Source organism: Aethalodelphis obliquidens, unplaced genomic scaffold (genome assembly GCF_003676395.1).
Source record: "Aethalodelphis obliquidens isolate GAN/ISIS:26980383/991018 unplaced genomic scaffold, ASM367639v1 scaffold47, whole genome shotgun sequence".
Taxonomy (NCBI): domain Eukaryota; kingdom Metazoa; phylum Chordata; class Mammalia; order Artiodactyla; family Delphinidae; genus Aethalodelphis; species Aethalodelphis obliquidens.
Genome location: NW_020837991.1, coordinates 4,485,845 through 4,511,879, shown reverse-complemented (window position 1 = coordinate 4,511,879; position 26,035 = coordinate 4,485,845). Strand labels below are relative to the sequence as shown.

The following is a 26,035-nucleotide window of genomic DNA, read 5'->3' as shown; positions in this document are numbered from 1 at the left end:
GGTGGGCCCGTGGGCAGTGCTGGGCTCACACCAACCTGACCGGAGGGCGTGGGCGCCTTCACAGGGCTTGCCACAGGTGGGAGGGGGTCAAAGTCCAGGTCCAGCAGACTGGCCTGCTCCGAGAAAGGCCCCGGGGCCTCAAACTTGGCAACAGCGGCAGAGAAGGAAGGCAGTTAGTGCCAGGCTGTGAGCACTCGGCCAGGGCGGCACAGCAGGCTCCGCTCCCAGACACACCCACCAACACGAGGCCACGCCCCCCACCACACCCCCGCACAGGCTCCGCCCACACGAGGACACATCTGGGGCGGGGCCAGCCGCCAGACCGAGGCCGAGCCCCCACCTGTCCCGCGTCTGTCCCATCCTGCAGGCCAAGGAGGCCTCCCCGGGCCTGCGCCCCCCAGCAGCAGCCCAGGCCAAGGCACGGGCTGGACAAGACCACACTCAGTCCCCCGGCTCGGAGCCCCTGGACGGGTACAGGCCTCCCCTTGCTGCCGCAGACTGAGAGGCAGTCCTGTGGTGACACCCACCCCCAGCCAGCTCAGGGCCAAGCCAGCACACAGAGCCCAGGAGCCCCGTCGTAACGGAGGGGGCCCCCAACACCTGAGCACCCGTGTTCACACTGCACGTCCCTCCCCAGCCCCCCCAAGTTTCCCATTCAGCGGGGCTGAGTGCGGCCCTGGGATGTGCACGTAACAGGAATGGCCCCAGGAGACGGGCCGCAGTGGCCCCGTCCACACTGTGAGAAGCCAGCCCCTCAGTAAGCTGGGCCCGACGATCGTGCAAGAAAAGGGTCTTTCCCAGAGCCACCCTGGAGGACAAGCCGCCTGGCACCACTGCCCAGCGGACACGCTGCCTTCCTGGGAGGAGGGCTTGCTCCCCTGTGGCCCCAGCTCACACAAGGGGCTTCCCCGGGGACAGGGAGGGCTATGCCTGCCCTGGCTCAGCCCAGGGTCCTCCCCTCAGGCAGGGCTGGGAGCGCCACAGCCCCGCAAGCCCAGGCCAGCCAGCTTCCCTCCCCACCCCCTTGATGGGGCCCAGAACTGACGGAACACACTCTCCAGCCCAAAGCACCCGAGGTCCTCCATTTAGAAGGACCCGAGACCTGGAAGCATGGGCAGAGGTTCCCAGGGGGGGCCTTCCCACCTGAGCTGCGGCCTGTGTGGGGAGACCCAACACCCGCACTCCTGAGAAGGGCTGGTGCCGCCAGTGCACAGCTCAGGGGATGAGGCGCAGAGCGCAGAGGGCCCAGGCCCGAGCTCAGGGGACTCACTCCCGCCCCACACTCATCCCCAGCCACAGACTCTCCTCCAAGTCAAGCCCTGTCCAACGAGCCTGGGAGGAAGGTCACTGCCATCTCTAGGGGACCGAGTGTCCGGGAGGCCGCGCAGGCTGGGCCTGGGTGCCCTCACCGGCTGCAGGCAGCATCTCTCTGCCCCTCACGGCCCCACCACCCACCCCTCTAAGAAGCCAGCCAGGCCCAGGCAGCCACCACCCCACCCACCAGACTCCAAGGGTACAGGGTCACCAGGCCAAGGGCAGACCGCGCACGCTCTGCTCACCTCCCAGCAGGCCAGCCTCGCACCGTGCAGGCCCGGAACCGGCCTCGGGGGCAGGCACGCAGGCTACTCACCACAGCCCAGCAGAGCAGCGCTGTCGGCACAGCAGCCCGGGGGGACCAGCCCACCCCAGCCCCATGCAAAGCACCCCGCGAGCGCTCTCCAACCCCGCTGGGCGGGGCCCCGGCTCCGAGGAGTGGGTGGAAGGACAGATGGGAGGCATGCAGAGAGCACGGAGGGGCGCAAGGGCCACGCTCAACGGGCAGCCTGGCTGCAGGTGAGGCCCTCAATTCCTCACCTGTGAAGTGGGGACAGCCCCTCCCAGAGGGGACTGAAAATCGAACCAGGCCCCGTAGGTCAGCGGCTGGCTCCACCCCCTGCACAGTGTCTACTAGCCCTGGAGTGCACCCCAAGGCGAAGGTAGGCTCCAGGCGGCAAGTGTCCCAGCCACAAGCTGCCCTGAGGCTGCGGTTCCCCAAGGCCCCGGGAGTGCCCGGGGCCAGCCTCAGCCAGGCTCTCCAGAAAGGCTCCCTCCCGTCCCCCGAGGCAGGGCAACCCCCGCCCTCCCCCAGCCACCCTGCACTGAAAGTTCCTAGCTCCGACCCGAAGTCCTCCCATGGGGGCTTGAAGCCCACTCACCCCACGGTCCCTCATCGCGCAGAGCACGGTCCTCCGCTCCTAACGGCCACTCCCCCGATGTGCCAGCCCCAGCCCTGCCCCTCCCTGCAGGCCTCTGAGCTTGTGCAAAGGAGCCTGCACAAGGCAGGACCCGGAGACCCGGGCAGGACAAGCCCACAGCAGTGCTGCAACGTGGGCCCAGCACAGCCTGGGACTAGCCAGCCTGCACGAGTGGCGAGGCCTGGCGGGGACAGGGCAGCCCGGCTGTGAGGCCCGGAGGCCAGGCTTGGAGTCGTCGGCGCACTGCGGCCTCTGTGAGCTGACCCGACCATGTGCGGTCCACCCCCCTGCCACCACAGTGACCTTCCCTGCTCTGCCCGCCCTCCGTCCCCCTGGGGATGGGTATTACGTGCCTCCTAGGGCATGGACAGCAGGAGCCGGGCTCTGCGGCCCAGCCACAGCCCCGGCTCCAAGTGGGGTCAGCAGCTCTGGGAGCTAAAGTCTCAGCGCCTTGCAGGTGTTCCCAACCCTGCGAGTCACCTCCTCACCGCCGCCCAAGCAGTGCTCTCCTGACGGGCACGGAACTCCCGACAGATCCTGAGCCTGTCCCTCACCCGTCCTGACCTACACGCTCGCACGCTACCACCTCTGGCCAACGCACGGTGTCTGCTCGTAGGCAAATGTCACCTGCTCCAGGAAGCCTTCCCTGATTGGCCCAGGTCCTCCGTGCTCCCTGCCCCTTTTGGCCACAGCATCAATGGAACGGAGAGGCCACTGCGCAGCTGACGGTCTCTACTAGGACTGTTTGCCCGTGTCCCTAGGTCTGGCCACGTGCTCAGAGATGAGGGATGACGGGTGGAGAGACGGAGGGACGTGCGAGAGAGAGAGGCCCAGAGTCGACCCCTGCTCCTGAGGCAGAGGCACCGGGGGTGGGAGGGGGGGAAGGCCATGCGCACCCTGAAAGAGCGAGAGAAGGGAGAGAGAGCTGGGCCGCGGCGGCCGCGGCTGACCTGGGAGGGGGTGGTCACGCTGATCTCAGGGACAGTTGTGTCCTCAAACAGGCTGAGGGTCTGCTGCTGCTTGACCTCCGTGCACGGGGTGTGTTTGGGAGGCGGAGGGACCGGTGGGCCTTTCCGGAGCTGGGGGTCGGCAGCAGTTGGGGGGCCGCACAGCAGAGCATGGGGGCCAGGGAGACAGACAGAGACAAAGCCACGTTAGTCACACCCCTAGCCGCCGAGGAGGACGAAACAAGGAGAGCCACTGCTCCCCGAGACATGGACACCGAGACCACAGGGGCCCCCGGGAGGGGCCGAAGCAGGCGGTCGGAAACCCTGTGCAGAGAGAGGGCAGGGCGGAGGGCGAGGGAGCGAAAGAAGAGAGAAGAGGAGAGAACAGGACAGAAAAGAAGGAAAGAAGGGCCTGCGGGGCCGCCAGGGGCTGGCATCGGAGGATCTGGCCCTCACCGCCCTCAGGGGAGGCTGAGGAGAGAAAGAGGAGCTGAGAGAGAGCCAGGCGTCCAGCCCCCTGCCTCTGCTCCTGCACGCCCGGGCCCTCTGCCCACCCCAACCCCTGGAGGAGCTGCAGCCCAGCCGCTGGCCGTCACCCCCGAGGCCAGCACACAGCCAGGGCCCCGCAGAGGGCCACGCACCTGCCCACTCGGGGACCTCAGCAAGTCACCGCCCCCGCCCAGGCCTGGGTTTCATCGCTTGTCGTTGGGGTGATAACAGCGTCTGCCTTACAGGCTGGTTGTGAGGACAATGAATGAAAATACAGAAAGGCTGGCCCGGGGTCCGGGCCCCGAGCAAGTGCTCGAGTCAAGTGCAGGCTCTCAACACCCTCTTAGCGTCGCTCTCCTAATCAGCTGTCCAGCGGGCCGGGAGCCGAAGGGCCAGGGGACAGCCCAGCAGGGCTCAAATGGTCCTGCCTGGCGGACCCCACCCCTCCTTCCTCCCTTTGCAGCTCCTGGGGACGCTGCAGAAACCTGGAGAAAACTGACGGGGGGAGTGGGCTTCCCCCTCCCTCTCCCCTCACTGAGCCCCTCCTCGCGATGCCCCTTTCAGGGTCCCGCATGGCCCCCCGCAGAAGAAGGCAAGGAAGAGGGGGAGGCAGCCAGCTGCACAGATCTGGATGCAGTCTCCCCTGGAGACTGTGTCTCAGGAGGAAAGGAAGACGGAGAAGGTCAAGCAGCCCAAAGGCCAGGGGAAAGGAGAGAAGGGGATGCTACAGCAGGTGCGGGTGGGGGGACACTTAAGGAGGAGACAGACGGTCACAGGTGCCCCTGTGACCCTGGCAGGGGCCGGGGCCACGGAGAGGAGCCAGGGCCGGCAGGGACAGGGGACAGGGATGGAGGGGAACGGCGGCAGAGCAGGAGGCAGAGGAAGGGAGGGAGGGACAGGCCACCGAGACACGTTCCTACCTGAGACGGGGATTTGGGGAGGGCGGCCCCGGGGGTGGCCGCAGCAGCCGGCTCGGGCTCGTGGTTGACTCTGATCTCGGGGGTGGCGGCAGGGGAGCCATCAGGCGGAGGAGAGGGGCTCTTGTTCCCTTTCGCAGGGGCGTTGTCACTGCGGAGGCGAGACAAGAGAGGGGCCCGGATGCAGGGAGGCCGCGGCGTCCAGGAAGGTGTGCGTGTGACAGGGTGTGTGCACGTGCCAATGCCCCGGGGACCCGTGTGTGAAAATGTGCACGCACGTGTGTGTGTCCACGTAGATCCTGGGAAACTGAGGGTGCACGTGTGTGTCCAGACTCACTGGAAAAACGTGACACCCACGTGTGCACAAGTGTGTGTCCCCGTGCACCCACGTGTGAAACTGCACATTCGTGTGCAGAAGGACAGGTGGAAATGAGGCGACACAGGCGTGAACACTGGGAACAGGCAGGTGTCCGCAGCAGGGCCTGCCCTGGACAACCACAGTGACAACCACACCCGGAGCTGAGGTCTGCGGGCCCCGGGGGGGGGGGACCAGGGCGGGAGCCGGGAGCCGCCGCCAGGGGCCGGCCAGCCTCCCTCAGGCCTCCACCAGGTGCAGGGGCACCGAGCCCCACAGCAGGAGAAAGCCACGCATCCTAGAAGCAAGGTGAGTCTCACCCCCACGCGTCACGCAGCAGCCTCTGCGCTCAGGGCGGCCCCGTTCCTCAGCCTGAGCCCACGGGCCTCCGGGCCAGCTTGCCTGCCGTCCACCCCTCACGCCAGCGCACAGCCAGCCCCGCTCCCCAGGCCCCGAGCCTTTGCTCCCACGGGTCCTCCCGGGGAACCCGGGGAACCGGCAGAGGCAACGGGCAGAGGGGGTAAATAAACGGGGTGGGGGGGGTCTTCACAGCGGGGACGAGAGGGTGAGGCCCCCATGTCGAGTCTCCGTACCAACAAGGACAAACGGTGTGCACGGCCCGCTACTGGGTGCAAAATAAAAATCTATGCTGTACTTGCCTAAAGAAACTCTAGAACAGTGCTGACTGAGACCGCCACCAGCTACAGGTGGCTGTTTAAATTAAATAAATTAAAAATTCAGCTCCTCAGTCACCCTGGCTGCATTTCCAGTGTCCACCAGCCACATGAGGCAGGCGGCCACTGTGCTGGACCGGGCAGGTCTAGAAGGACAGACAGAAACTAGTGACCCCATCACCTGCCCGAGCATGGCGGGGGGCCAGACCACGGCACAGATGCGTGGGAGACTCGCTGGTTCCTTCTCACCTTTACTGAATGTGTTTTATGGGAACGTCTTTGCCTCCTTAAAGAGTACACATACATCCAGCGTATGTACACACGCACACACACACAGAATTCCTACACACCGCGGGGCTACAGCAGCCCTCTCCCCGAGCCTCCGGACCTCCCTTCTGGCTGCATCCTCCACTCCTGGTCAGGCCACAGCCCAAGAGGAACGTGCCGAGGCGGTCTGCCCGCCCTCCGTTCCCACTGACACCCCTCTGCCCTCTGCCCCCCAACACGCACACCACACACAGGAAGGCGAGTTAGGGGTTAGTGGCGCCCTCGGCAGGGCCAGGCGCATGCACAGGGGCCGGGGTGCTGGCCTCCGAGGCCCCCACCACACAGCACTCACTGCCGGTACCTGTTCTTCTTTCTGCGCAGCCGCGAGAACAGTTTAGTTTTCTTTCTGTGGGGACGGGCGGGACGTTGAGGCCTTTGTTTGGGGGAAATGCAGATGTGTGCCCGGCCTTTTCCCTTCCCTCATCGGCAGCCCCTCTGCTCAGAGGAGGGCTAAGAGCAGAAGCCCTCCTAACTCCCGGAGGCCAGGAAGAGGGCCCGGTCCTGCCCACGGCCCCGGCTGTTCAGTCCTGGGGCCCCCGCTGGCCTCCGTGTCCTGCCAGGCACGCTGAGGTGGTGCCCACGGAACAAGCAAAAAGAGGACGCTGCCCTGAAGCAGGACCTGGCGGGCGGCAGGCGGCTCAGGCCGGGACAGCGCTGGCCACCCGCCCTGCCCGGGGTCCAGCCACAGGAGCTCTGGGGCCCAAGAAGGACCGGGGTCAGTGGGGGGCCCTGGGAGAGGTGGCAACCTGGCTGCCCGCTTTGCTGCAAAGGGGGCTCACGAGCCTCCAAGGCCCTTCCTCTCCCCTCAGACCAGCCCTTTCCCAAGGCGGCCTGGCCCCAGCTGCCTGCACTGCCCGGGTGGGCGGCGCCCTCCACCCCCCTCACCCATCCTGGACGCGCCACCATGACCTCCAGGCCAGGCGGTGACCTGGGAAACACGTTTTGGCCTTTATTGCTCCCAGGGCACCCTGTGGGCCGCCCCCTCCCTCACACATACTGTGTTTGCAGGGGACAAGAGGGACAGTGACGTTCACTGAATACTGACTGCCTTCCTTCTCCTAGGGGACACCCTAATTACCCCAAGAACCAGATGCAATCACCCCGCCTTGTAGCCGAGGAGGGCGGGGTGCATCGCTGCTCTCCACACTGTGCTGCGATGCAGGGCAGCTCACGGACGGAAAGGAAGGGGAATCTCAGACTTGCTGTGGTTTCCCACGGGCCACAGCCGAGGCCCAGGCGTTTCCCCTCCTCCCTGGAGCTCTCCCCCCAGGAAGCAGGGCTCCCCTCTGGGCAGAGGGCAGGAACAAGGGCACCCCCCCTCCCCGCCATCCGGGGCCTCGGATAAGGTTGGGACCAGGTCCCCGCTCTACGTGGAGGCTCCCTTCCCATTGGGCTGAATCATTTAGTCCCCGGGCCCACCTGCAAAGCTGCACAGATAGGGAAGCCAGGCCCAGGCAGGGGAGCTGCAGGCTGCCCGGGTAGCTCCTTCCCAGAGGGGACACGGGGTGGAGGAGGAGGGGGGCCCTCACCTGCTCCCCTGAGCACAGGGAGGCCCAGCCAGAAAGGACCTCAGCAAACAGCCCAGCCCCAGACCTCACCTCCCTGAGCCCCCAGCGGCCCTCGGCAGGGGAGGGGGGGCATCACACACCTGGGCTGGGCCTTGATCGTGAAGGTGTTGCTCCCGTGCTGCTTCTCCAGGCTGACCAGCACATCGTTGAGGTTCTGGTTGAGCTGCAGGAGGGACAGCAAGCCGGTTGGCTGGGGGCCACCAAACAGCCCCCCTCTCCCTAACAACATCCCTGATTCTCTTCCTCCCCACCAGCCCCTCCCCTGTGCCCCTGCCCCAACCAGGAGCAAGCTCTTCTCTTCCCATCACTGGGGGCAGGGAACCAGCACACCTGTCCCAGAAAACCCACAGGAAAAAAGGAGGAGGCAGTGGGCTGCCCTGAGAACAGCTACTGTTTCTGGGACCACCTTTTTCTTCTTCCTACTTACGGGGCATTTCTTAAAATGCCCCATAGAGCTTGTACTGTTTTTAATTTTTTTCAATTGTTTTGGCAAATTAACTGTTGATCCTAATTGCTGAAGTCACTTGCCAAGATGCTTTCAGGCCACGTTACAACTGCCAGAGGTTTCACCAAAAGCCCAGACAAGACGAGGGGCTTACCCCATGCACCTCGTGATTCTCTTTACTGAGTATACTTCCCTCCGCTTTAGCCGCTAGGAAGCCCAGAACTGAATTTTCCTCCCACCTTACATAAATGTTTTCTTCCCAAAACACCTCTCTCTGCTTTTTTAAATTTTTTTTACAAGTTGTCTCAAATCTTTGAAGGGAAGAAGAAAAAGTAGGAAGGAAAGGGAAGGCCTACCAGGCAAGAAACCATACTGAGGGTGGTCGCTCAGGGCAGGCCCCAAGCTGGCAAAAGCCCTCCTCCTGCCCTGGGCCTGGAATGCCCCACAATCACTTCATTCCTCTGGGCCCAGGAGACAAAGTCAGGTCCACCCAGGGCACAGGGAGGGAGGGAGCTGCCAACGCCACGTTTCTCCCACGCAGCTTTGCAGCTTAACTGCCAGTTCAATCAGGATGAAGACAACACAACATAGGAATTTAAACTAATCAGACCCAGATTAGCTTGCGCCGGATTCTGTAGGTAGAGCAAACTTAAAACATTTTTTTAATTGGGAAAATTTTAGTAATTTATTTCTTATCTGCCTACAAATTGGAAAACTGCCACCATTTTCTGACACTGAGCTCCCTGGGCCAAGGCTGCCTGAGAGCACGTTTCCAGTTTGAGGGTGGTGGGCTCCACCCAGGCAAGGAGAATAGAACTGGGAGCTGGGAGGGGGCCGGGGTTGGACCCCTGGGGCCCACTCGCAGCCTCCCCAGAGCACTCAGCAGCTCCCATTGGGCCCTGACACTGTTTCTCAGGGGCCCAGAGGGTCCCCCTGTGGTCACCAGCATGTGTCCAACCCCAGCAGGGAAGAGGAAGCTCGGCCCACCCATGCCTCTGACCCTGGCCCTTGGCAGGTGGAGCACAGCTCAGGGGCACTACCTTACTCATCTCCTTGTGGAAGTTCTCCTCCAGGCCTGCGATGCTCTGAAATGTGTTGACATAGAAACCCACACGGCTGCAGGGGGGAGGGAAGAAGGGCCAGGTGAACTGCAGACCAGGGCGGGCAGCCCAGGAGAGCCACACGGGCTGCTTCGCCTCCACCCTCACCGAACCCAGCCCTGGGAGGGCACGGAGCAGGGCACGCAGAATGGCCATGCCGCCTCAGGAGGGGAGGGCGGCCGAGGCTCGGCCCGCCACCCCCCGCCCCTCACCTGTTCCACAGGGACGGCAGCTCCTCCTGCAGATCCACATTCATCTCCTCAAACACCTTCTGGGCTTTGACGAGCTCCTCCTCGGCCTGGAGGGCGGGACGGGTCATTCCCCTCTGCCAGGCCTCCGTCCCAGCCCACCCAGGCTAGGCCACGCCCACCCAGGCTAGGCCACGCCCATTCCCAAGACCCGCCCCCCCGCCCCAGTGCACGGGGACCAGGGCTCGGGCAAGATGGAGGTTGAAGTGGATGTGGACGCCCGGGCAGACCTCCCCATGCAGCCCTTCGGGCCCCTACAGCCAGGCCCGTCGGGGGCATTCCGGGCAGAGCAGCCACGGCCAAAGGCAGAACCCGCCCCGCCCCCCAGCATCTGGCCCAGATGCGCCAACATGGAGGTGAGAGGAGCACAGCAAGAAAGCATGAGACAAGGGACAAAGGGGGCTGGGGCACAGGAAGGGCAGAGGCCCCAGACCCAGCCAGGTGGGACCCTGCTCACTTCCAGGGGAGCCTCTCTCAGGCGAGGAGTCCGCATGCCGCCAGCTCTCGTGCCGGCCCCTCTGACTCTTCCTTCCCTCCTCTCCCAGGTCTGGCCCCTACTCAGCCTCAACCACCAGCCTGACTTGGCCTCCCTGGGAGTCTTTCCTACCCTCTCCCGACCCCTCTCTCCTCTGTAACCCTTCCCCACCAGACTGAGGCCAGAGGCAGCAGATCGGGCACATCCACGAGAGGCAGGGGAGGAGGGAGCCGGGCTGCTGGGCAGGGGGCCTGCACCCACTCCCGAGGCCTGGGGACCGGGCGCCGGCCGGGCGCCCTCCAGGCCTGCCCACACCCACCAGGCGGTGGCGCTAAGACCCCATCACAGAGCCCAAGAAAGGAGCTTGGCGAGGGCTGAGACGAGGGTAGGGGTGAGTCACAGACCCCGGCCCCAGAAAGGGCTCGGCTAACACATTCCGGAGGGCGCTGCAGGAAACAGTGACTCAGAGGGGGGGTGACTTGGATTCAGGCTCTGAGTCACAGACCAGGAACGAACGTGGAGGCCCCGCCCAGGAGAAAACTCTCCTCCGGCAGCCTCACGTTCGCAGGCCAACTGGCCGGAACCGCCAGCTGCCACAGAGCACACCCAAGCTGCCCCATCCAACCTGAGCCCCCCCAGCTGTCCCATCCAGCTTCAGGCACCAGCATCAGCCCGAGTCAGGGCCTACCCGCCGCTGTGCCGGGGCCGAGCCGTGGTGAATGTGGGGGTGGGGTTTGGAGGGAAGAAGGGCCACCATGCCCCTGACTACATGGCCTTCAGGTTGCTGGAACTTGCTAGAGTGAGCAAGGGCTCCTCGCCTCACTTTTTAAAATCTCACTTAAAAATTAAAGGGAGTCCACAGAATACTAATAAAAACAAATATTATCAAAAAAAATTAAAGGGCGAATAGGAAATAAAAGAAACGTCTCTAAGCATGCATGCCTCAGGCCACTCCTGGAATGGGTCAGATCTGCAGTGCCCTCCAGGCCATGGGCCGCATCATCCCTGCTTTAGTCCTCTGAGAATCCCAGTGCCTGATGGGGGGCCACTACCCACACTTCCAGCCTCCAGCACCTAGCACTGTCACGTGGGCCTCCCACCCAAGTACCCACAGGCCAGCTCAAGTCCCACATCCTCCAGGACCACCTTGACCGCCCCGGCTCCTGCAGCCACAGAGACCACCACTCCGGTCCCCACGATGCTCGTCCTAACTCCCCAAATGGACAAGCGGAGCCAAGACGGTGGCGGCCAGCACAGCAGCTCGTAGCTGTGCACCAAGTGCTGTTCACACACCCAGCAATGCTGCAAAGGACAAGGTGGCTCGGTTTCAGAGTTCCTAGAAGTCAGGGCCTGTGTCTTTTATTCCCTTTGAGTCACATTCCTCATATCCTGGCTCTTTCAGAAACACTAGGGGTGGCAGGAGGTGGGGGGAGAGCTGTCCATTGCTGGGGAGACCCTGCAGCCCCGGTGGCTCCACTACACGCCGCTGGCGGACATGGAGAGCAGTGGGAAAGCTCGCCATGCAGCAGGGCCCCGGGGCCCTGCAGGCAGGTTTGGGGAGGCCCCAGCACACATGGAGAGCAGCTCGGAAGCAGCCCAGGGGACATCCGGAGCTGGCCGGCTCAGGAGAGCACAAGCCTCAGGAGGTGGCACTGTCTCCCCAAAGTCAAGTCAGCCAGCAGGGCAGCCCCGGGACCCCAAGTGCCCCAGCTCACTGCCAGCCAAAGGCCTGAAGGCTCCCCAGCCTCCAGCCAGGCGTGAGGCAGGGTGGGGCAGAAGGAGGAGAAGCTCAAATGAAAAGGATCCAAATGGGAATGTCAATTTGGCCGAAAGGCGAAACATCTGCAATCCAACATGCAAAGATGAGATCCCAGTGGCTTGGCCTGCCCCGGCCATCCTCCAGGACCGATCCTCCAGGGCGGGGGCTTGGGGGCCCTCCCGCAGGATCCCCAACCACACCCATCCCGGGAGCCCCAAAGCGGCCACGGCCACCACCCCAAGCCCCACAGTCTCCCAGGGGCTTCTCCCACAGAACAAAAATGTTCACCTGGCAACTGTGCCAAACCCGTCTCAGGGAAAATTATGCAGAAATCCTGGCTCTGGGTGAGTGGCCCCATTCCCCCTCCAGCCAGAAGTCCTGAACTCTACAGGCAGGACAGGCCACTCCAGCCCCTCGGCCCTCCTCCACCTCCTGCAGCAGGGGAGGACACGGGCCTGTCCAAGGTTCCCCCGGCCATTTACCGCAGACCCTGGAGAGGTAAGGCTGTCAACAGCTCAGTGCCTCCAAAGTCGGCCCACAGCTTTGGCCTAAAAGACATCGGGCAACGGGTAGCCACAAGCCCACGCGGAGCCCAGAGTTCTCCATATCACAGGCATTCAATACGTGTGGGCTGAAGGTGAGGAAATCGGAAGGTGGCCCAGATAAAAGGGGGCAGCTGCCCAGAGCGAAACCCCACCTCCTGGGTGGGGCCTCTGTCACCTGCCCCCACCCCAGGACCACGAAGGGGTGCTACAGCCTGGTCAGTTTCACCGGACTGAGAACCACGAGGCCACCTCTCCCAGGGCACTGCATCGTGGTCCTTGGCCACACTGTGTTCATCCAGGGCCCGGCCCATTCCGAGGTATTGCCAGGATAGTAGTCATCACTCATGACTTTCGTACAAAGAGCCTCCTCCAGGAAGCCCTCAGGGACCACTGTGACGCGGACTGTTTGCCCTCCATGAAATTCCCAAAGAGCCAATCCTCTCGGCCCCAGGTCTCAGCATCCCAGCCAGACTGAAGAGCCTTCCCAGCGTCCCCTCCAGGGGCACCATGGGGCCTACAGGTCCACTTACAAGGGTCACCATGACTCTGGCCAGCTGTGGCAGGACCACCCACGTGGAGCCCCGGGCCAGGGAGCCAGGATAATGACCCAGGGCTTGAGTCGGGTGAGCCCCAACTCAGACACTAAGCGGCTCTGAGACCTTGGGCAGGAGATTCTGCCTCTCTGGGCAGGTTTGTCTCCTCTGTACATTCAGGGCAACCTCACAGTTCTTATGAAGCTTGAAGGACAATGCATTAAAGACACCACATCCCTCCCCACAAGAGCCCTCACAGAGGACAAAGGTTCCGAGGCTTTCCTGGGCTCCTGGAGGCTAGGATTTCAGAGCCGGTCCCAGGACGACCAGAGCCCCGGGCACCACGCAAACAGAGGTGGGCCCATCCCAGGTCAAGCAGAGCCCCCAGCCTCTATCCGCTTCCTGCATTGGACCTCAGATCTCAGAAGCAGGAGCTCTCGCAGCAGAGACAAAATGAAAACAGCCCTGCCTCCCAACCCGGGAGGAACCCGCCCCCGCCCCCGCCCCTCCCCCCCCCCCAGGGCGTCTGGGCAGATGGGCGCCCAGCACCACCCAGCACCAAGGACAGGACGACAAACCAGAAGGCGCCAGCACGTGCAAGGTTAGAAGCCAGTGTCACCTGATTTCGGAGCAGGTTAGTTTGAGCTACGAGATGAGCCTGCAGTTTGCCTTGGCACCACTGGGGGGCGGCTTTCTCAAGCAGCGAGACAGGCTGGGGGGGGAGGGGAGGTCAAGGTCAAGGCCAAGGAGCGTAGAGAAACAGGAGGGAGGTGGGGAGAAAGAAACAGAGACACAGACATTAAACACCACGTCCAAACAGTCTCCAGTGCAGTGACAGACACCTGCCACCCTCCAGAGGGCCGGCCCCCCAGAGCAGGTAAAGGCCCCGAGGCTGAGAATTAAGGGGTGCCCCGAGCGGGGCGGAGAAGGGGGTGAACTCCAACTGCAAAGCAAAATGTGAGAATCGTTAGCAGGGGCAGAGGGGCTCAGCAAGCACAGTCCTGCCCCGGGCTGGGCGGGGGGCTCCGCCCGCAGACCCTCACCTGGAGAGTGTGTGTGCAACCTCCGCCCCACCCCCGCCCGGCTTGTTCCAGCTGTGGCAGGGTCGCTGGGGATCCGGTGAAGGAATTCCAGCCAGAGCGCGCCAGGCCGGGAGGGGCCGGGCCAGTGAAACCCAAGCCAGGCCTGTTCTCATCTTGGAAAGCAGCCTCAGAGCAGGCGGAGGGGCCAGGGGACAGGGCGGCACTACAGGAGGGGCCAGGAGGGGGGCCTCACCCAGGGGCCCACAAGAGCCGCTCACTCAGGCCCTGGGCCCAGCGCCGTCCCCACCCCAGCTCTTCAGCCAGACCTACCGGGACTAGTCCCCAGCCATGAAGCCATCTGGCAAGGGGGTTGAGGATGCCCGCGGGCCAGGGCGCAGTGACAAACAAGCCCGCCTAGGGTGCGGTGAACGCAGCACAGGAAGAAGGCTCCCCGGGGGAGGGCTTGGGACCCCTGCGGCCCTGCTGCCTGCCACTCCCTGAAGACTCCCCGGCAGCACCCAACACCTCCAGCCTTACCTTAGCAATTTTGGCTTCATCCTTCTTCTTGGCGGTTTGGAGAGACTCGTAATGGTGCCGGGCACTGTCGTAGTCAACCAGCTTCCGCCCACGCTTGGCGATGCGTGACTGGGGGACAGAAGGAGGAGGGGGCTGAACAGGGCCTGGCGCCCACGCTGAGATGCTGACCCGGGGAAACTGGGTCACGGGCACGGTGACCTAGATGCACCCGGAGGGCTCAGGGCAGCGGACTCCAGGCTCAAGTCCGTCTAAGACGTGCCTGCGACTGTCTCTCGGACATTTCTGGTGGCAAAGAGCTCACCCTTCGAGGCAGTCCGTGCCCTCTGCGGTCCTTTCTTCTATGGAGGTCCTCGCAACAGTGAACCATTTTTGTCAGTTCCTGCCAGCCGCGTCCGATGAGCCCCCTCCCTTGGCCCTCAGCTCCTTAAAGAGGCCTCCTGGGCCTCGGGCTTCTCTCCGCCCGGGCCACCACCACCTGCCTCCCTCCTACTCTCCCCGTAAGGCACCGTAGGGAGCCTGAGGCATCTGCACTGGGTGGCCGAGGTGGCCAGCGTGGACCGGGACCCCCGCACCCACCCACCCAGGGGATCGGGTCCAGCACTATGGTCACCACCTGAGCTCCAGACAACTCTGCCTGCATGTCTGGAGCACCTGGGGTCCCAGTCACCTCGGCGGCGATCCTGGCACACTGACGGGTCCTCACTCACCCGGGCCCAGCAAAGGCAGCTGGCTTTTTGAACATGCGAAGTCGCACAAACACACCCAGCTAAGAGGCGACACGCACAACTATACACACCTTCCCTTCCAAGCACACAGAGCCTAACACGGGGCACACACACCCAGGCCTTCCAGCCCCTTAATACACCTCGTCAACCCTACAGGCACTCCACAGGGACACGGCCACACACTTACATGCCCCAGGAGGTCTCTTTCCATAGTCTGGAGACCCAAAGGGACAGGGCTTCCAGCTCAGAAAGGCCCAGGTCTGGGGGCTGGCAGGCTGGTCTCAGAGGGAGCAGCCCTGGAGGACAAAGTGCCAGGCGAGTGGGGGAGGCCTGCCTTCAGCCCGGGGCTGCCCTCTCTCCCTCTCCAGCTCCCCAACACAGGCTGCCAGGCCACAGCAGGGTGGACAGACCAAGCGCCTCTCACCTTGATGTCAGGGAACTGGCCCAGGTACGTGTCCATGGTCAGCAGCGCCTGGTCCACCAGCTTCTGGTGGTAATCCACCCAGAGCAGGTCATTGTTCTGCAGGAGACGAGAACACAGCAGCGCGCACCAGGGGAGCCGGCCCACAGCCGGTCCAGCTCTCACCTCCCAGGGACCCGGGGGCCAGCTCTGCCCCATCGCTTCACGGCTGGGCGGCTCCTCAGAACCTCAGCCCCCTTATCTATGAAATGGGGTCACACCTCCTGCCTTTTCAAAACGTGACCCTGAGGATCAGATAGGCCCAGGGCTGGTAGGGCCAGGGAGGGAGGCTTCCCGAGCCAGGAGACACAGCGCAGAGAGGAGAGGTGCCTCAGGACCGCATCAGGAAACCCATCTCAGTGCGAGGGCTGTCAGAGAGGGAGGTGGACTTGTCCAAGAGCACACAGCACGTGAGGACCAGAAGGGCTGGTCCCAGAGGGCGCCGCAGGGTGCGACGGGCGGCCAGCTGAGGTCAGAAGGGCCCTTGGGGAAGGGCCCAGGCCACCGGTCCCATACTCACCTCAGCGATCTTGTTCGCTTCATCCCTGCCAGGCCAGTCAGGCTCGTACACCTCCTGCAGACACTCGTTCAGCTTCTTGGAGGCCTCATGCATGGCTGTGGGGCAGAAGGGCCATGCTGCAGCTAGGGCCATGGGGACCCCTGATTGGGGGGGGGTTACCCTTGCCCCACCCTTGAAGTCCCAGGAGGTAGGTGGACATCCCTGACAGCCCTGCTGCCCCTTCCCAGCTCTGCGCCCATCAGCTCCACGTGGGGAGGGCCCCCTCTCTGCGTCCCAGCAAGCCCGCCCATCCAGGCCAGGTCTGCCCCTTACCTTTGACCGAGGCCAGGTAGGTCCGGAGATCCTTCTGCAGCCGGGTGCCCTCGGTCTGCAAAGAAGCAGACGAGAAGAAGGTGAGGGCCTGGGGCACAGCCCACACCTGCCCTCTGCCTCCTGCACCTCACAGACACCTGCCACGGATGGGCTGTCCACGGCAAGGCACTGGGGGCCTACAGGATACCGCACCAGAGCACGGCAGCTATCTCCTCTCTGGCCACTGACACACTGAGCTCCCTCTCGGGAGCCTGTGGCCGAAGGAACATTCACCCAAGGGTGTCAGCACCTTCTCTCTCAGACAGTATTCTCAGCCCTGTAAGGAAGGCAAGAAGACAGAGACCCCTCCACCCTGGACGAGACACTGGAGCACGGCCGAAAGACACACGCACGCACAGCCCAGGTGTAGGATGGGACCAGCGTGTGGCAGGCCTGCCCTCGGGTAACCATGAACCAGGCGACCAACAAGCCCAGGAACACGACCGGGGGTACAGGAACCACCCAGCATCTTGTCCTGAAAGCTTAGGTGGTTGGTACCTGAGGCCAGCGGACTCCCACTGCATCCCACCAGGGTCAGGAGGGTTCTGATGGGGAGAGGAGAGGTCCGGAAGGGGAGGCCTTTGGAAGGAGCGCAGAGAAGTATGGGGGTCATGTCCAGGCCTCTCGGGACACTGGCCCAGCTGAGAGGGAAGATGTAGGAGGAAAGGGTGATGAGGGAGAATGGGCCAGGGAGTGAAGCACCCTGAGCTGGGAGGGCAGCTTCCAGGGCTTCCTGGAACAGCAGGCAGGGCCAGCAGAGAGGGTGGAACCACAGGCACAGCCTCAACTCCCTCTGGCCAGCAGCACCGCAGAAGGCAGGAGCAGGACAGCTGAGCTCCAGGTGCGAGGAGGGGCGAGCAGGCTGAGGCCAGCGGGGAAAGTCTGAGACCACCGCCAGGGAGATGCTGCAGTTTTCAGAAGCCGCGTGGAAAGTGGGAGAAAGCACACAGAGGCTTTGGGGCCGTGAAGACCCAGCTCTGTCCCTTACTAGACACGTAGCCTCTCTGAGCCTCGTTCTCCTTGCCTGCCAACTGGGTCGAACGACCCCAGCCTGGGAGACCACAAGCACATGTGCGTGGAGTGCCTGCAGGGGCGCCTGGCACATCACAGGCCTTCAGGGAAATGGCTTAAGTGACCTGGGCCGGGCCCGAGGTCGTGAAGGCCAGCCTCGGGAAGTGGGCTGTACACTGAGAACAATGATGGGGGACCTAGGGGGACACAGGAGACCGGGGCCTCTGGAGGGCCGTGACGGCAGACCTCCTGGGCTCTCCCTACCCTGACACCAGCCTACGCCTCAGTGACACCTTGTTTTGAAGTCCCTCCCCCTGGTGGAGGGTTAGATAGATGACAGCATCGAGCCACAGTCCCAGGAGACCTGAGTCCCTACAGAGCTCCACCCGGCCAGCCTGGAGCTCCCGCAGGAGACGGAAGGTGGTGGTCCACCCCCGCAGGTCAAGGCTCCAGCCGAGGGCAGGCAGGGACCCAGCCCCCCTGCACAGGCTCACCCCCAGAACCCTCAAACCTCTCCTATCCCCCTGCAAACAGGCCCCCCTCTTTACAGCCAGAGCCCTTTCCTCCTGCCTGGTGTCCTCAGAGCTCCGGGCAGCAGCTCCTCACTGGGGCCGGCACTTTCCACACACCAGCTCTCAACACCACGGTTTCCACCTAATGAAGAGGAAACTGAGAGGTTGCATGACTTGCCCAGGGTCACACAGGCACTGGGAGAGCCGGCGAGAACCTCCAGTACCTGGCCACTCAGGCCCCAGTCTGCCGAATGGGTCACGAAGGGGCCGGAACAGGCAGCTGCCTGTTCGTTAAGACGAACGCCTCCGTGGGACAGCAGAGACACTGTGCGAGGAGGGCTTCAGCACATCGCATTTCAAAGAAGGAAACCCCGGCCACATATCATTCTTAGGAACATCCAAGTTTGAGGTGTGTGCTGATTAAAGTACGAAACAAAAGGCCAATCCACAAGCATTCAGACCTCTCTGGAATTCCCTCAGGGATCGCATGTGGACCCCGTGGGACGGGGGAACCAGGAAGGGTCCACCCCATTCCTGACGCCGCCTTGATACACCCGCCCCCAGTCTTCACAACTCAGTGCTGTGGTGGTAGAGATGAAGACGAGTATGTTTGTGATGTGATGTTATCGTGTTCATCTGATGTCACAGAACCTTCCAGACCCAGCTTAGCCTCCTTCACCACGCTCCCCTCCCCAGAGTCCCCCAGCGTCTGTCTCCAATGCACCCTGAGAAAGGGGTCGCCCATGGCGGGGGGGGGGGTTGCCACGCTTGCCCAGGCTTCAGGCCGTACCAGGGCCCCTTGTGCTTCCCAAACAAGGCCACGCTGTGAGCAGGCACGCTGGGTACAGATGTGCAAGGCCCGCCCTGTGCCAACTGCAGCTGGGCCCAGGGTCGACGCCCCCCACCCCGGGGGCCCCCAGCCAGCTGTCTCCTCAGGCGGGCGCCCAAGCCACCTCCCCTCCACGCTGGCTCTGACAAACAGCTCGGGGGAGGCTCCTGGGCGCTAACAAATGCCCTGCAGAGCAGCTGGGGAAGGATAAAGTCCTGGAGCCCCTGCCCCTCAGCCTGCTCTCCTGGCTCCCGACTTGGGAGTCTCGGAAGGGCACCACAGCCTGGGACCGACGGCAGGTGCGGCTCCATGGGGCGGCCAGCAGGCAGCCCATGTCCCCCGAACCTCCCTCCAGAGGCTCCCCCTGCCTCCCTGACGTCAGCCCCCATCTTCCCAGGGAATCCAGGGGGCAGGGAAGTCCTCCCCCGCATGGACCTCTCTGGCTCCAGCTGACTCTTGCCCCTCTGCGATCAATGCCACAGGAGCTTCAAACGACAGACAGCCAGCAATGCCCCCTTGGAGCAGAGGCCTGGGTGGATCCTGGGGGATGAGAAGGAATCAGACCTGCCCCACCTCAGTGACAGATACACAGCAACGATGAGCCCTGGGGAGCAAGGTCCAGATGGCTCCCAGGATGAAGAGCTTGGGCCACCTGGAGGACCCAGGATGGCTTCCGGGAGGGCCTGAGCTGGGTTTGAAGCACTCAGGTGGGCGGGAGTGTGAGTGGGCCCTCCAGGGTTTCACAGTGCAGGGACGGGACGCAGGGGCAGGGATGTCGCAACTAACACTGAGCGGGCCCAGAGGAGCTATGTAAACTGGGTCCCTGTGAGAGCAGGTGACAGCAAGGTGACCGACACCCTCTCCTAGGACCCACCCCCATAGGAAGGGGTGGGAGATTCACTTCCTTGAAGCCCAAACTCCCTGCCATCCTGAACTCAGCTAGGGCTGGCCCACCAGGCCTGGTGTTCCCAGGTGAAAAGCAGGGTTCCCCGTGCTCAAGCGTCACCTGGCCTTTCCCAAGCCGCCCGTCCCCGCCCCCCGCCAAGCCCTGCAGCTCCCCTGAGAATAGTGACCCTCATACCTTTGTAAATCCTGAACCCCACCCCCAGGTCCTAGTCATCTCCACACACCCATCAAATCCAGAACTGCCCAGCTGCCCTAACTCCTAAGGGAGGGTTACCCCGAGCCTCAAACGAGACCTTCAATTTGCCCACCCTGCTTCCACCCTTGGCCCCTGAGAAGCCGACCACCCCACCCAGCCTGAGGGCAGAGCACCAGCTCAAATGACCGCCCATGTCCACAGCCAGGGAGCCACCAGCACTGGCTATCTTTAGCCCTGGCCTCACTCCCCAGCCCCTCTGGGCAAAGATCAGTGGGTGACTCCTTGCCCAGAGCCAGCGACCCAGAGGGAACTTCAGGGTTCTTGTCCAAACCTCTACTTTGCAAGTGAGAAACGTGAGGCCCAAGGGGCAAGGGCTCACGCACAGCCACACAGCCAGCAGGTGTCTCTGTTCTGGGCCTTGAAACGTTCCTGGCCTGGGGGACAAGCAGCCATGGGGGCTCCCAGCCCTGTTCTGGGGAACCCCTCAGTTCAGCTTCTCTGGCAGGTGAGGGTAGACTTGGTCCTGGGCCCTTTCCCAGCTGGCACCCCGGCCCTCTCCCAGCAGGCTCCCCGGCCCTCTCCCAGCTCCTCCCCTGCCCTCTCCCAGCATGCACCCCTGCCCTCTCCCAGCTGTTCCCCTGCCCTCTCCCAGCATGCTCCCGGCCCTCTCCCAACATGCTCCCGGCCCTCTCCCAGCATGCACCCCTACCCTCTTTCAGCTGCTCCCCTGCCCTCTCCCAGCATGCACCCCTGCCCTCTCCCAGCATGCTCTTTGGCCCTCTCCCAGCATGCACCCCTGCCCTCTCCCAGCATGCTCTTCGGCCCTCTCCCAGCTGCTCCCAGCCCCTGGCCAGCGGGCTGTCAGAGTTTTCCAAAGGAGGCCTCTTCCGCCAGAGGTTCCATTCCAGCCGCAGAGGCTGTGGTGGGTACCTTCCGTGCTTTCTGAGGCGTCAGGTGTGGACAAGCAGGAAGAGGCCTGGGCCCTCCCAGCCCCTGTCTAGGCCCACCTGGTCCCTTTCCTAGCAGAGCTGAGACCCTGACCTCACTCCCCACAGCCATGCCCATTCCTGTGGCCTCCTCTGGCCCCCATCCCCATCTGTCACTCACTGGGGCTGGTCTGCAGAAGCCACAGAGCCGTGGCCCAGCTCTCTCTCCCTGCCTCCTTGGCCCTGCCCAGTGAGGGGACACTTGCCAGGGTCGTTTCATTCCCCTCTTCTACTACACTCAGACACAGCCACCAAAGTAGCTTATTCTAGACTTAGCAGACCTGAGCGGGGAGGTCTCAGGTACAACCCAGTCAGGGTATTTAGAGCCCTTTGGTCAGGAAGTCCTCCCTTGGATCTAACCACTGCCCCCAGGCTGCCAACATAATTAAGGCCCTCCTGTCACCGGCCCCTGGCCTGTAAAAGGAATTGCTAAGGATGCCCTTCAAGTCCCTTGCAGTTTTTGGAATCAGACAAGTATGGGTCTGAATCCACTCCCAAAGCTGGATGGCCTTGGGCAAATCACCCAACTTCTCTGAGCCTCAACTGCTTCATCTGTGAAAGGGGCACAGTGACACCAGCTGCCTTACAGGGTTGTTACAGGCACCCACAAGCCATCTACAAGTGGCCAGGCCTGGAGCTCGCCACTCAGCCAGGCACGGTCGACACTTTGATCGAGGCGCCCAAATCAAAGCCAGTCCGCTCTGCTCCCGCCTTAAACCCTGCAGCTACCACTCTCCTCACAAGAAGCTTCTAGACACCCCACTTGCCTTGACATTCAAGGCTTCCCAGAGCCTGGGCACAATCTAACGCCAGCTCCCACCCCAACCTGAAGTGTTACCAAGAACCTAAGGTATACCCCTGCCCCTCCTTCCTCTCCCCCACGGTCCACACCCAGGGCCGATGCTCCCTCTTCCAAGAAGTCTTCCGTGACCTCGCCAGCCCACGCTGACGCTCTTCTCAAGTTCCCCTAGCCCACAAATTCAGCTCTTGACATTTTCCACCTGGCAGCCGCAGTTCCATTTTCACAAGCTCCCTGAGGCCAAGGGCCACCCACACTCACCAGCTGCTTGTTGAAATTCTGGACGCACTGTTCAAACTGCTCATCCTTTGTCTCATCCGCCTTCCCCAGTTTCTGGAGGACCTGCCAAGGCAGAGGGGGAAAGAAAGTGTGTTACTCTGAGAAGGGAAGTTGCCAAAGCAAGAGGGCCCTGTCGCCGATACCGCAGGCCCTCCCCACCCCAGCCAGGGTCGGGTCTGGGAGGCCCATGGCCAATATCCCCCAGCCCAGGGCACCGGGACCATCAGAGGCCTTGTGGCTGCTGGGACCCCCAAGGGCAGGACTGAGACCCTCTTCATCCTCTACACAGGGCTCACCCATCAGTCAAGAGGAGGAACTTGGGACAGACTTGCTGTAGTAACCGAAACAGCAGTATGAGGGGTCGGGCGCCCCTCCTAGCTGACCTTACACTGCACCCCTGGGTGCTCCCCCCCAACCCTGGCAGCTGAACATGAGGGGGCCAGTAGGGGCAGCCCCACCTCCCCACATGACTCCTTTTCCTGGGCCCAAGGCTCATAAATACCAGACGGAGGGGCAGGGAGGTGACCGCCCCAGGACCAGGAGGGCAGGGAGGGTGGCTGGGCGTCAGGCTCTTGCAGTCCCTGGGAGTCAGCTCCCAATCTGACCAGAGTTTCAGTTGTGACCCATTCTAGCCCATATCTAGACTCCCTCCCACCCCTGGCACTCACACTGGCACACGTGCATTCACACACACAGGCACACAAGTGCACACACACGTGGGCTCACGGCCACACACTCTACTCCCCAAATCCCAGAGGCAGACTCGCCCCTCTGTGAGTCACAGCTGTCCCTTCTCAGCTGTGTCAGCAGAGAGGGCATTGAGGACACAGATGGGGAGGTGGGTGGGTAAAGGCAGAGAGAGAGAGAGAGAGAGAGAGACCCAAGGCCGAGAGAGGGGGGAAAGATCTAGAAAAAGAGGGAGCCGGACCAGGAGCCTGAGAGGAAGCCCTGGCCCACGAGGTTCTCCCAGACTCCCCTCTCCCAGCTTCTGTCCCTCCAATCCCAGAGTTCTCTATGAGCAGAGAGAGAGAGCGACAATGAAGAAGCAAGGAAGGGTGAGGGCAATGGGAAGACAGCAGAGAAAAACATGAGATGGGGGTACAGGAAGGGGCTACTGAGGGAGACAGGAGGTGGGGTGTGCAGGGGTAGAGGGAGGCAAAGACGCCCCTCCACAGGCCTGGGCAGGCAAGCAAAAAGGACAACACCGCGATGATGGTCGGAAGAGACGGCGGCCAAGACCCAACAGGAATAACAAGTAAGCAGGTGGTAGTGGGTGAGGGTGGCAGGTGGAGGAGACAAACAGGTGGGCCCCTGGCAGGGATGAGTACCAGATGGGGCTGGAATGCCAGGCCAGGGTCCTAGACCGAGGGATGCCCAGTCCCAGAACACAGCCTGGACCCCTCCCACCCCTGACTGACCCTAGGATGGCCTGTGCTGCCCCGCTCCCCCTCCCCCAGCTGCCCAGGAGCCAGGGCGAGGCCAGTCAGCTCTCAGACCCTCTCTCTCATCATGCAATGCATTCGGCCATCTCTTGCCAAACGCCCGCTCTGTGCCCAGCCCTGTTCATCTCTGCTGGGTCAGCAAATCATTCAGACGTGTGCCCAGTCCCAAGAGAGAGGGAGGTATATGAGTCTGCGGGAGCCCAGGTTGGAGATCCTATCCAGTCCGGGCAATCAAGGAAGACTTCCAGGGGGAAGGGGCAGCTCAGAAGGAGGGGAGAGCTTGCAGCAAAGGCGAGGAGGACCAGAAAGATGAGGTCCGTTACCAGGGAATTTCAAGTCGCTCAAGATGACTAAAGGTCGCAAAGGATGGAGAGGAAAGGTGAGAGTGGCGGGTGCGGGGGCAGCGGCGCACACTGGGGAGCAGCCCGCCAACAACTTTGTGCTACAACAGTCAGGACAGTCCATGGGCGAAGTGCAGCTGGATGCCAAGGGCCGACAAGGGACTGAGAGGAGAAAAGCAAAACCACGAGCAGGAAAACAGGCACTTGGGAATTCCCTGGCAGTCCCGTGGTTAAGACTCTGCGCTTCCAATGCATGGCGGGAGCGCAGGTTCGATCCCTGGTCAGGGAACTAAGATCCCACATGCCGCACAGTGTGGCCAAGAAAAGATTTTTAAAAAGAAGAAAGTAAAAGAAAGAAAACGGGCACTTCCCTCAATCCACAGGCTCCCCATTCCCCTGGCAGCCACATCCGGCTGGCCCCATGGGAACAGGGTGGAGCTGTGGGGATGCCCAGCCCACTCGACACTGAGCACAGGTAGGCGACTCACCCCATCAACGCCCACCCCACAGCCCCGCCACCTCCAGAGAAAGAAATGGACCACCAGGTGGGAAAGAACCTGCAGAAGTCAGCAGGGGCCACTGGAGCAAACCGTCAGGCAGGAGAACTGGAAAGTGAGCCTGTCCACCCCCTGCCTCTCCTTCTCCCTGAGGAGATGCCCTCCATCAGTGGAGTCACCAGTGCCCGCCCGGCTATCAGGGCTCCTGAGAAGGCCAAGGCCCCGATGTACACACAGACATGTACACCTGGTCCCAGGCATCCAACACAGCTGTGGGTTTCCCCCAGCCAGCGGAAGCCACCAGAGAGAGCTTCAGGCCTCGAGAAAGAGGCCAGCCATGGTGAGACTACACCAGGTGGTGAGAAGAACCCTGAGAAAAGGGACTCTGACCACGTCTCTCAACCTCAAGTGCCTTGTCGGAAAATAAAAAGGACGTTAGCGGGCTTCCCTGGTGGCGCTGTTGTTAAGAATCCATCTGCCAATGCAGGGGACATGGGTTCGAGCCCTGGTCCGGGAAGATCCCACATGCCGCGGAGCAACTAAGCCCGTGTGCCACAACTACTGAGCCTGCGCTCTAGAGTCCGCGAGCCGCAACTACTAAGCCTGCGTGCCACAACTACTGAAGCCCGCGCACCTAGAGCCCGTGCTTCGCAACAAAAGAAGTCACCGCAATGAGAAGCCTGCGCACCTCAACGAAGAGTAGTCCCTGCTCGCCACAACTAGAGAAAGCCCGTGCACAGCAACAAAGACCCAATGCAACCAAGTAATTAATTAATTTTTTTTTTAATAAAGGACATTAGCGCCCACCTTAAGGCTCATGTCTGTAAAACATCTCTGTACCTGGCCCATAGTAGGTACCCAAGTACAGGTGATCCCCTAAAAGACTTTCAGAACAGCCTTCACACAGTTGATGGCTGGACCCGACACAAACCCACCCTCCCAGTCCAGACAGATGGCATCCCAAGATGTCAGACAGAAGTCACGTGCACACACTCTGTACCTGAACGCAAGGGCATGCATGTGCACACAGCAGACTCCTATTCATCCTCCAAAACCTTGCTCAGGCGACACCTCCTCTGTGAAGCTGCCCCTGCCCTTTCCCTCCTCCACCCCACTCTGTACCACTTAGGGCCTGTACCAACTCTCCTCATTGCCTGAGTGTCTGCCTCTGGCCTTGCCCAAGCCTGCACAGCCTGAGATCGAGGACAGTGTCCAGCCCTCTCTGTGTCCCCAGCTCCGTTACAGGGCTGGGCACAGGGTCGACACAAAACTCGTTCTCATCTGAGCTTTGAACTTTGAGATCAGAGTCTTGAACTTGAACAAAACAGTCCACTTCTCAGTTTCCTGTTATGCAAAATGAGAGGGTCGTGTATGGAAAGTCCTCAGCCTGACACGCAGAGAGCTCACCACGAAGGTGGCTGTTAGGATCAGGGTGAGATCTGGCATTCACACGAATTTGAGGCCTGGTCTCGGGTAACGTGTGTTGGCTCCAGTGGGTCCCAGCCCTGCAAAGTCAGTGTGGAGGGCGGTGACCAGCACGGCTCCATGTGACCTCAGGCTAACTGCTTAACTCGCTCCACCTCAGTGCCTGCCTCTGGCACGGGAGTAACTGTACCCACGGCACCATCGAGGCTCAGGGCGTCGCCCAGTGAGTGTGTGCTGGCCTTGGCCTTGGCGTTTATTGCTCACTGTACCCATCCCGCTTTACAGACAAGGGGAGGAGGGCACACAGCCTGGGTCCTCGTCCTCAGGGGGAGCTCCCAGTGTGGCTACTGGGGGAAAAACAAGCTGGGCACCACCTGCCCCAGGCCAGGGACCAGGACAAAATTTGTCGCAGTAAAGCTCCACAGCACCGATGGCTACCTGTCTGCCACCCTCCATAGCTGGGCCTCCTGCCACGCCCCAGACACTGGGGAAGAGGCCTTTCTGACCAGCCTCTGGGGTGCCCAGACTGCACCCGATCACCCTGCCACCTAAAAGCCGCTGGGCCATGCCCGATCTGTCCC

General features: G+C 62.4%; 1 protein-coding gene across 12 annotated transcripts in view; it reads right to left on the bottom strand.

The window, feature by feature from the left end:
* Positions 1–26,035, bottom strand: part of BIN1 (bridging integrator 1) — a 55,770-nt gene that overhangs the window by 5,352 nt on the left and 24,383 nt on the right. For 4 of the 12 annotated variants that reach the window (XM_027082554.1, XM_027082558.1, XM_027082555.1 and 1 more), the window contains exons 2-11: positions 21,732–21,812; positions 16,193–16,247; positions 15,881–15,975; positions 15,325–15,420; positions 14,176–14,283; positions 9,269–9,354; positions 8,997–9,072; positions 7,592–7,674; positions 4,591–4,738; positions 3,185–3,313 (exon numbers count right to left, since the gene is read on the bottom strand). In XM_027082554.1, coding sequence (XP_026938355.1) covers positions 3,185–3,313; positions 4,591–4,738; positions 7,592–7,674; positions 8,997–9,072; positions 9,269–9,354; positions 14,176–14,283; positions 15,325–15,420; positions 15,881–15,975; positions 16,193–16,247; positions 21,732–21,812 — 957 coding nt within the window. Of the gene's footprint in view, positions 1–35; positions 144–3,184; positions 3,314–4,590; positions 4,739–7,591; positions 7,675–8,996; positions 9,073–9,268; positions 9,355–13,235; positions 13,329–14,175; positions 14,284–15,324; positions 15,421–15,880; positions 15,976–16,192; positions 16,248–21,731; positions 21,813–26,035 lie in introns of all 12 variants that reach the window. The other 8 variants (XM_027082566.1, XM_027082567.1, XM_027082561.1 and 5 more) reach the window with 6 other exon arrangements.